Source organism: Oreochromis niloticus, linkage group LG5 (genome assembly GCF_001858045.2).
Source record: "Oreochromis niloticus isolate F11D_XX linkage group LG5, O_niloticus_UMD_NMBU, whole genome shotgun sequence".
Classification (NCBI taxonomy): Eukaryota; Metazoa; Chordata; class Actinopteri; order Cichliformes; family Cichlidae; genus Oreochromis; species Oreochromis niloticus.
Window position 1 is genome coordinate 24,627,736 of NC_031970.2, and position 10,905 is coordinate 24,638,640.

A 10,905-nucleotide genomic window follows, 5' to 3' on the forward strand; every position below is an offset into this window, starting at 1 on the left:
TTTTGGCCACTTTAATATTTACAGGTTAAGCATTGATCTGAATGCCAGTGAATTACTATTAATGCTATTAACATTAATTACTATTAACATTGAAGGGAGAAACCCACTTTGATAAACTGTAAATAGAAAATGTTTGCATTAATATTTGAGACATTACCCATAACAGCAGGTTAGCCACTGTTTTATATCTGAGATGCACAAAGTGTAAAGAAAAAAAATATTACCATGTATAGTCTTAGTGTTTCCAGAAAACTGCACAAGTCTACTTTTAACCCCCTTAGTCATAAAAGGCTGATGGGTTATTATCAGGTGGCGTGGACACCCACATTTGTGAACATAATAACTGGAAAACGAGAAAAAATAGGATTTTTAAATTGTTACTATAGATGCAATAACTGAAAATCGTGGAGGGGTTTAACTATTGGTGATCTTGACTTAAAGGTCAGAGGTCAAGTTTTCTGAAAATCTCATGAACATGATAACTCAAGAAGAAAGTTATATGAAGTTTCACATTAATACAATAGCTGCATCTATAGGAGGCTGGGGGGTAGCACAGGAAGGCACAGGTATAATTTTTTTTTCTTAGCGTGTGCTTTGTTGGTCTTCGTTAATCTTAGTTTTGATGTACCACACACCATAATGCATTTTAAACACAAGCACTGTCTGTGTTAAAATATATTTGAAATTACATTTTGACATTTACAGATAGAGGCACTGTACCTCTGAGTCATTCGAAAGGGATTATAGCAAGGTTGATATAGTTAGAACTATAAAAACAAAATTAAAGACAAGCGTGTGAAAAAAAACTATTTTGGTTAATTGAAATAAAAATAGATACTGAACAATATTGTACACATAAATTATACAGAAATTTCCTTATATTTAGCGGCTTGACACAACACTTCAAAAAGTGTTGTACAAACAATAATAAAATCCTTCCAAACTGGAATAATTGAAACGAGTTAAATTATTGCTGAAACGAATAAATGGCTAAAGTCAAAACAAAAGCTAATTAGAAGAAACGAAAGTGTAATAGTTATGCACGATAGTAAATTAATTTTTATATCATTTACATTTAAGATTAAGATTATTTATTTGTAATTTTAAAAAGATGCGACAAAATTACGTTTGGTGACTGTCAACGGACGACGTGGGATAAAATTTGATTTATGCAGAGCTATATGCAACAACAGGAGCATATAAAAACATTTTCTTGACTGTTAGGGCAGCAGACCACATCAGCAGTCAGGACTTATTTTGGTTATTTACACGAGTGCAAAGATTCCAACACTACGCAAATTATGTACCATATCAGTCCTACCAGTTATTGTGTAACGGGGTAGGGGCTGCACTATTGTCTGTTTTACATTTGTAAACATTTACATTTAAAAACAATATTTTTACATTGTGTAAGTCATTTTGGAATTGCACTGACTAAAATTAATTATTAAAAACCTTTTCTGACCTCGTGAAGACGTCTGACTTGTTCTCGACAGTCGAATGGGTGCTTTTATTTTGAAAGGAGAACTGGATTCGGCTTACAAAAGAGATTTCAACTTCCGGAAAGAATTGTGTTTCTCGTCGGTAAATAATTCACCTTCCTGGTTTGAAGGCTACCCTGCCAGGTAACTTTTCTGCTTTAAATGAACTTGTCATAAAGGATCTTGGGACAGTAAAGCTTCTAGATAATACTTCAGACTGATGAATTCGTAAATACTTTTATTATTAAGTTAATTCTCTGAAAATTGTCCCCTCTTCAGCGACAGCTCGGCGCTAGCTTAAAGGAAACGTTAGCAACCTGATATTATAGCACCTCAGACCAGCTCATTATAAGCGTTGTCGGAGAAGGTAACAATCAATGCTTTACTCCTTAAAAAGTGTAAGAAAGCGTACTGATACTGAGAATTTGTATCAAATCCTCTGTATCTTGGTGTTGTTTACATTTTGTGCTCCCTGTTCCGTCTGATGCTGTGCTAACGTTAATCAACATCCGTCTGGGAGCCTGGGCTAAACAGTAAAATGGTTAAATGTGTTATGTGTGCTGTCAGTACTAGGGTTACATCATAAATCGTTATCCTGTCTGAAATAAGAATTGCCGTCGTGCTGTACTTGTCTGGAGACGTACAGCTAACAACAAGTTTAGCCACTTCTTTTGTTTCCTTGTTATTTTTCGGTCAGTAACACAGGCGTTTCATGCGAAGCTCACATTAATGTCCATTTTTTTAGAAGTACTAGACGTATTAATTGCACTGTGAGTGCTAATTATTGAGCTGCTGAAGCCCTATGAAATTACAAGTAGATGGGTTTATGGCAAAGACGAGTTATTGAAAACCTCTTAAGAGGTTTCATTTAGAGTGAATGTAGAAAATCAGCAGCATTTATCTGTAATAAAGTGATTATTTCTAACCAGTTTTGTTAAGCGGGGTTCATTTCCTGAAGCACAGTGGACATTTTGTTTATCAGAAGTGCAGAAATAACAGGAAAATGTTTAGCTTTAATCAAAAAACAAGGCAACACAGACAGATTGCGTTCCTTGTTCTCTTTGTTTTTCTACAAAGGCTTATTCTCAGTTAGATAAACCTGAAGCAAGCCAATGCAGACTATTTATACTAAATGTTTTATAGTAATATAATATAGCAGCTTACTAATAGTGACACAGTAACATGGAAACAGAAACTTCACTTACAAATGAGGCCAACTGAAGCAAATTGGACTGATGGCTTTATTTTACCACAGGCACAAAAAAAAAAAGAAAAGTGTTTAACATCAGCATCAGCGTTCATAGGATATACCATTCATTTGATAAATGTAAACTTAACCTGTTACATTCAAATCTGCTTATTTAAATATGTAGGTAGGTAGGTTAAAGTCGGTCACCTCTTTTCTCCTCACTGACAGGCTCTGCCTTCTCAGTTACTTAAAGCTGATCCCCTTTCAGACCAGGTTTTAGGTGACATCCCTGGTCTAGAGCTCCATATTAGTGGACATACTTGTCAGGTTCTAAATAAAAAACACAAAATATCCTGATTTGCTTTGTTTAGTTCTTTTAAATATTCCAAATTCAAGTCGTGGACAAAGCAGTTCATTTTTATGTCTTCAGGTTGTGCTCTGGGTGCTTCGAAATGAGTCTTTTATCCTATACAACAGAGATATCAGCCAGTAACACTGTTGGCCTCTTGCCTCCAGTTATCATCTCATAATTAATTCTAGCTTATTTGCATTGTGAGGCATTTTTGTCTGTAGATAACGTAATATTGGTCTTATCACAGATATTCGTTTTTTAATTGTGGTTGTTTTTACTCTTCTTTTATTAGTTTATTACTTTTGTTGCAGTCTTTAGTTGTGTAGTTTTAATCACTGAGTGTTTCGAGGACTGAAGAGAACTGGAGTCAGACTACAGGAAGGTGTTGACATACTTAGATTGTAAAGCTGATTGCAATTCTGGTGCCCCCCAGGAGGAAATTCAAGTATACCATCTGAAGCAGAATACATCGACTGTGAGTGGATCATCAGGCAGTCTCCCTATGTCAGGCCGAAACGGGTCTGCCAGTGATGCAGACTGCCGGATCTCTGAGGACTGCCAGGTCCCAGATGTTGAGCTGATGGAGCTGGGGCCATTGCTGGAAGAGGGAGGGGCGCGGCAGGCAGTATCCAAAAGTGTCCATCCTGAGGTAGGAGGACTGTTTCAGAATAAGCAACAAAGAAAGAAGCTGTTATTTCTCTGTAACTTCAGTAGTGTCGTAACCTCTTTAAAGGGAGCCGCAATGCTTGCTGATGAGGAAGAGGAGGATGATGAGGTGGGTGAGGTTCTGACCTTACCACTACAGGCTCACCATGCCATGGAGAAGATGGAGGAGTTTGTACATAAGGTAAAAAAAAACAAAAAAAACCCCCAAAAAGTCTTTTAATGCTTAAACAGAACTCGTTGAGGGAAAAAGGCTAATGAATTGGCCTATTAAGAATATGTCAGTGTTCTTAATAAATCACAAGACTCTGTGTTCATTAAGTAAGTAGTCCACACAAGAGCAATGATGAGCACTTCTTTTTTGTACTGAAAAATGTCTTTCATATCTAGGTCACAGTTCTGTAAGACACATTTATGGAATACTTCTTTTTTTTTTTTTCTTTAAATATTATTGGTTTGTTTGATTTTGCTTCAAACTCTCAGACATGTTTCCATATCATTTTTTTTTTTTATTCATACACAATCTTTAACATGCTGAATATAACTCCTGTATTGTTTTTCATTTTTCTGTGTGTTTTATTTGAAGACCCTCACAATAAACTCAGAATTTATGCCTCTGTGAGCAAAAGTTATTCTTGTTTTTCAGGTTTGGGAGGGGCGCTGGAGAGTAATCCCTTTTCATGTCCTGCCAGAGTGGCTGAAGGACAACGATTACCTCCTGCATGGACATCGACCACCCATGCCATCCTTCCGGGCCTGTTTTGGAAGCATTTTCAGAATTCACACTGAAACAGGAAACATCTGGACTCACCTGTTAGGTGAGCATTACAGACTGATTAGGAGCAGATAAAAATTTTCATTATGGTCAAAAATATTTTCATCTGGGTCATTCTGCATATTTCTAGCCTGTTTTGTCTTTCTCAGGGCTGATCTTATTCCTGTGTCTGGGCACATTAACCATGCTGCGGCCCAACATGTATTTTATGGCTCCGCTGCAAGAGAAGGTTGTGTTTGGGATGTTCTTCCTGGGTGCTGTGCTTTGCCTCAGCTTCTCCTGGCTTTTTCATACGGTCTACTGCCACTCTGAGAAAGTGTCTCGCACATTCTCCAAGTAAGGCCTCACACTGTTAAACGGTGCTTTGCACATCATGAACGAATAATTTCTGTCAGACTAAATAAACTCTCATTTGTTTATGGAGGCTGTTAAAGTTCAGTCGCATCTTCAAATCACACATGGAACTCGAGCTTGTCACCTTGAGTGTTGTGTAATATTGATTAAATATTTATAACTCTGTGCTAAATCCTCTATAGTTTTTGTTTAATCATCAAGTGACTTTAGTATTTATTTTAAAACATGTTTCTGTTTGGATGTTTAACTGATACACACACACACACACACATATATATTACTGTAAGAACAGGAGGAGCTAGTTATTTGATCCCAACCCTTTCTGTCCATGTTCCAAGGGTCATTTAACAAGAACCTGACCCCAGAGTTTGTCAGTGCTTTTATTGATCTGTGGTTAAAGATGCAACATAGGAGTATTTATTGTGGCAGACTTGAAGCATCACTATACTTCATATACCCACAGCTCATGTTTACATAGCAGTTATCATATTTCAACAATATATGTTTTGAACAGACCTGGAAACGAAGTTCTGTTGTTTTTCTTTTTCAGAAGCATCAAAAAGTTTTTAGTTTTTGCTTCTTCTAGATTAGGGGTGTCGCAGCATAAGGCCTGGGGGCCAGAATCAGTCCGTGAAAGACTCCAATCTAGCCCACTTGATGGCTTTGAAAAATATGAAGCACAGAATGCATTTTAGACTTTTAACTGTATTTTCACAAGTTTTACATCCTTTCTTACTGATAAAGACCTCCATTCATACTACACCAAAGTAACTAAGTAATAGATAAACAATTAAATGACAGAAAGTTCCTGTTTTTTCACTGTCTACTACAAATACTACTACTATAAAACAAAAAGAGGACATTCTCTCAGTTCACAAAAATTATCTGTTTTATAATTGCAGGACAGCCTGCACAATGAGCTAACAGAACTTTTTCTGTAATTTTACAGCTTTATTTCTTACAATTTAAGACCAAAGCTGCATTTCTTTCTCATGTAGAAAAACTTAGAGGCATTTCTGAACATGCACTTTTTTTTAATATTAAAATATTTCTAAACTTGTCTATACCGACAGAAAGAGGAGTTAAACTGGTCCGTTCCACTTAAGATCAAAGTGGGCTGTATGTGGTCGGCAATGTAAAATGACTTTGATATTTCTGTTGTAGGTCTTCTATCCAAACACTTATTTTCTCTCCTCAGGCTTGACTACTCGGGGATCGCCCTCCTAATCATGGGCTCCTTCGTGCCCTGGTTGTACTACTCATTCTATTGTTCCCCTCAGCCTCGCCTTATCTACCTCACCATTGTATGTATCCTCGGCATTGCCGCCATCATTGTCGCCCAGTGGGACCGATTCTCTACACCTCGTCACAGACCTACAAGAGCAGGTGGGCACCAGTAAAGGAACATACACACTGTTTACACTTGCAGCAGTTTGTTTTGGTTGCAGTTTTATCACACATCCGTTTATTCCTCTTCTGAGCAGTGGGGATAATTTTCAGGAAACTAATAACACGTAACTCCAATCCATGTTTCTAGGCGTCTTCATGGGTCTCGGACTAAGTGGCATTGTTCCCACCATGCACTTCACCATTGAGGAAGGCTTTGTTAAGGCAACCACAGTTGGCCAGATGGGTTGGTTCTACCTGATGGGGGCCATGTATATCACCGGCGCTGGTCTGTACGCAGCCAGGATCCCTGAACGCTATTTCCCCGGCAAGTGCGACATCTGGGTAAGTTTTTCCTCCCTCAAACATGCAAGCAGTCAGTAGTAGTCTGAGCAAGTTCAAAGCTCAGTATTTACAGTCTATTGTAGGTTTAGCAGGGAGTGAGTGACTAAAGGAACAGTGTTATACTCAGCTGTAGCCTCTGGATGTATCTTTGGTAGTTTGTTTAAATACCAAGCAAATGATAATAAATGCTGCTAATATGCACATCTTTCTTTCTGTCAGTTCCATTCTCATCAGATTTTTCATGTTCTGGTCGTGGCAGCAGCGTTCATCCATTTCTATGGCGTTTCCAACCTGCAGGAGTTCCGATACGGCCTCGAGGGAGGATGCACAGATGACTCTCTGCTCTGAGAGGCCTGACTGTGACTTAAACTTTTCTCTATAGCCCCCTCTCTCTCTCTCTCACACACACACACACACACACACACACACACACAAAATGCTGCTGGAATTCAAAACAGTCACTTATTCCTCCTTCTATACTTCTGATTTTTTTTTAACATCTTGTTTGGGTTTTTTGTGATCTTTCTGCTTTGGCTCCTTTTTGCTTCAATAAAGTAGCATCAACTAGTCAATGTACCATGGTGGAAACAGGCGCTACTTGTTAATAAAATTGTTATTAAGCTTAAAATCTGCATTTTCAGCTAAGATAAAAGTGGGATTTTAGCCAAAAAAAGTCATGTATTCCTGAAACTGCAGCTTACTAGTACCCCAGCCACTTTGTTATTTGTCACCAATTTGTGCTGTAGAAGAAGGCACATACTGTAAACCATTCCTTTCCTATTTTCCATGGAAGCTAGTAGATGAATGGGCTGTCTTGCAGGAGTTTGGTGTAGAGCAGCTAAGGACAGCTTAGGTGGTTGGGAGCATCTAGTTTTCGGCACGGTTGTCAGCACTTGTTTTTCGTTTTTGTTTGTCTGTTTTGGTGAGTGTACCGGCACATATTCATTTATCTGTTACATAAGCCCACTCAGCAATAAACCACAAGTTTATCTGAAAGCCCGGTCAAAGCTTAAGTGTTACATTCTTATATGGTTTTAGGGTGACTTTGAACCATATGCCTAGAGGGGGAAAACTGCCTCTTGGCTAACTCCAGCTCATCCACAGCTCATTTGTTCATGTGGACACTCCCTGCTCAGCAAACAGATCAATAATTTTTGAATAAAGCTTAGAGCTTAGGCCCCATAAATAAGAGCTACGCACAGTAAGTGTCTGAATAACACATGGATTAAAGCTAATCAGATCCTCACAGGGTTGGATATTTCTTTTCTGTTTCTGTTGCATCGTTTAAATCAAGAAAAATCCCAAATGGATCATTTTCAAATCATTTAACGGCACAGAAAAGCCCTAAGAGTTTGTAGCTGCTGTATAAAAATAAATCAGCTTAGTTCAGGTTAAACTAAGACGCTTGAAACATTGAGGTGACTAGAACTACCCAGTCATTATTTATCAGTCACCTGGCACTTCATGGATTAATTTCTAGAGTTAGTTCCTGGGCTACGCACAATGTACAGATATGGATTGGTTCAATTGCGTTTTTGTCAGAGGTTTTTCTTTTGTGCTAGATCTCAAATGGAGTGAGAGGTATAAATATCAAATACACCTTAGCGTACATTATTAAATTAAAAAACTTAGAATCCATATGAGGAAACATGCTCTGTATAAACTTTTAGTATTCCTGTGCCTTAGGCCAATGGAAATGTTTTTAAATAAAATGGCCTATCTTAAGAGTCAAGGGAGTATCAAGGATTTCCAGATGTTGACTTTTCTTGTTTTCCTTGCCATATATATATATATATAAATATACAATCGAATCATTACTGGATTTGCATTACACTTACACTTCCATTGATAGGTTGTATGAACTTCAATTTAAGACTCCTTTTTCTAGATGAACTTATTCAAGCTTTATTACAAAGACTAAAACAACGTGTATTCTTGACTTTGTGTAATGTCCTGTGTAGAAAGTGATAAATCATACATTTCACAGAAATGTAAACCTAAATATTTATTAATGGTAATCTTGGAAAATTATTGTAATAAATTCTTTTCCACACGTGAAAATGTGGTGTCCAGTTTTCTCCAGTGTACATTTTAAAGGTTCAGGGACTACAAGCAGCTGATTACATTAACATACACTCAGCAGGTTCAGCATCAGTCACAGGAATGTATGACTTGACATTTCAAATGTCACATCACCAGTTATCAAAAGTGAAGACAAAAGCATTCATGGTCTACTTCCTCAGTTAGGTCGAGTATATAATCTGTACCATGTTTCAGTGCTTTCCTTTGCGGTTTGATGTTTGTTCAAACATAATTTGATTGTATCATATCGTCAGCGGTACAATGTAAACCGCTGTGTTAGCAAAACTGCACTCCTGAACACAGCAGTTTTAATCCACAAATGAAGCCTCAAACTTACTGAAGGTGATAAATGTTTAGCTATAAAGTATTTGCAGTTTGACATGTTTTGTTTGGGGGGGGGGGTTGTGAAATTGTACCATGCAGGAGCCTAAAATATTTGTTCTTTTTCTCAGGTCAGCTGCATGTCAGCAGGGATGCTTAGTAGACATAATTCGTGTATTTTATACTGCTCCTACAAATATTTTAATACTGTAATAACAGAATATTATTTTTGTGTTCTTCTGATAGTATTTTTTAAACCCTGTGGCTTCACTAGTTTGGTTTCTTTTTACAACGTTAACATTTCATAGACTTGTAGTCAAGACCGCCTAATCCAAGACCAAGACAATACCAAGACCAGAGGGTATCGAGACCAAGACAGACCGAACCAAGACCAAGACAAAGTCGAGACGAAACCGAGACAAAAAAAGTCTTTAAACTGCAGCCAGATGCTGCTTCGTTTACGGGTGTCAGGCATATTTATGTGTTTTTGCGAGGCACTCGCACAGCCCTCCTCACCGCTGTCTACCGTCTCACTCACTTACTGAGAGGACAGACGCATGCTCCACTTGACTGTCGCGTCTCTCACCCTCTCTGGTTTTCACATAATGATATTATCCTATATCCTCGTGTAACCGGTGGGCATCTGCGTTGTGTCTGATAAAAAAGGTAAAAGAAAGAAAGGCCTCCAAGTAAATAATTTGCCCACTCCAGCTCCTCTCCCACAGGGGAATTGTAGAAAAGGGGCTGGCATTTATTACATTAAACATAAAATATGCATTTACACGTAACATATTTGATAAAACAAAAACAACAACATGAAATCCGACATACCTGATAAAAAAGGTAAAAGAAAGAAAGGCCTCCAAGTAAATAATTTGCCCACTCCAGCTCCTACAACCAAATACAAACAGTGGGGAAGAGGGTTAGCTCAACCCACCACAACTTCCAAGCTAGCAAGGAGTATATATATCCATGCTAGCATTTAAGGCGCCTAAAACACATTTATGATGCACACATACTACACACTTATAACATCTAACAAAAAACAGGCTTAATAATAACAATAATTGAACTAAAATCGCAATCAAAAACATCAGGGTGGCTAAATATGAATTATATGTGGGTTTTAAAGTGTTGGGAAAGAAATTACACCGACCTCTCCCACAGGGGAATTGTAGAAAAGGGGAGAGGCAAAAGGGGTACACTGTATTTATAAGGTTGCACCAAAGAAGAAGAAAAGAATGAGGAGGGGCTCTAACTGACATAACTACAGGCTTGGAGGTCCTAAAGGTCAGGTATAAAAGGAACGGTTTGGGGGTTTAGAACACATTTTGTGTAATTATAACAATGTGATTTATGACCCTGTTACACTCGCATGTGATTGGCCACAATATGGAGGGATTAGAGCATAGCTGAGCCACTGTGTGAGAGCTGAGCAGCGAAAGGAAATTGATTGAGGAGCCGGCTCTCGCTCAATGGTAGTCGACTCTTCTGATTCACTACAAAGCACTCTCTAACCACGGCTCTTAGAGCTGATGCTTTTGCGCATGACACATTATCGAACGTTACGTTGTGTGTCATGGATACTGTTGACTCCAAATCTCCCGACCACTATGTCGATCTGAGACAGCAAGACCGAGGGATCCGAGACCAAGACAAGACCAAGACCATGTAAAAGTGGTATCGAGACCAAGACCGGTCTCGAGACATCAAACTAACATTTCATGCCAATTTTATTCTTTTATCCTCATCTGATCTTATAAGATTTATTCCATAAGGATTGTCATTTGATTCAGCATATATGAGTGCATCTTATTCCATAGTTTATCCTTTAAAGTTATAGTACTAAGTACTACATAAGAACTACAAACGTACTACATAAGATGGTAATAATGTGATAACAAAAAGCATTCATGTTAAGGAACAGCATGAAACTGCATGTACATGATCATGACTT

At 38.0% G+C, this 10,905-nt stretch overlaps 1 protein-coding gene and 1 long non-coding RNA gene across 3 annotated transcripts; one reads left to right on the top strand and one right to left on the bottom strand.

Annotated features, from left to right (window-relative positions):
- Positions 1-1,495: 1,495 nt before the first annotated feature.
- Positions 1,496-8,606, top strand: adipor1a (adiponectin receptor 1a). 2 transcript variants are annotated; one of them, XM_003441499.4, is made up of 8 exons: positions 1,496-1,625; positions 3,456-3,671; positions 3,756-3,869; positions 4,332-4,503; positions 4,610-4,796; positions 6,013-6,200; positions 6,352-6,545; positions 6,765-8,606. In XM_003441499.4, the coding sequence occupies exons 2-8, from the start codon at positions 3,525-3,527 to the stop codon at positions 6,891-6,893; spliced, it is 1,131 nt and encodes a 376-aa protein (XP_003441547.1). In that variant the 5' UTR covers positions 1,496-1,625; positions 3,456-3,524; the 3' UTR covers positions 6,894-8,606. The 2 variants fall into 2 exon arrangements, with proteins under 2 accessions (XP_003441547.1, XP_025763144.1); XM_025907359.1 differs by lacking the exon at positions 1,496-1,625 and adding an exon at positions 1,696-1,848.
- Positions 3,510-9,703, bottom strand: LOC102078027 (uncharacterized). The gene is made up of 2 exons (XR_003220161.1): positions 9,491-9,703; positions 3,510-3,680 (listed from the first exon to the last, which is right to left on the bottom strand). It is a non-coding gene; the product is annotated as an uncharacterized LOC102078027 (long non-coding RNA).
- Positions 9,704-10,905: the final 1,202 nt, after the last annotated feature.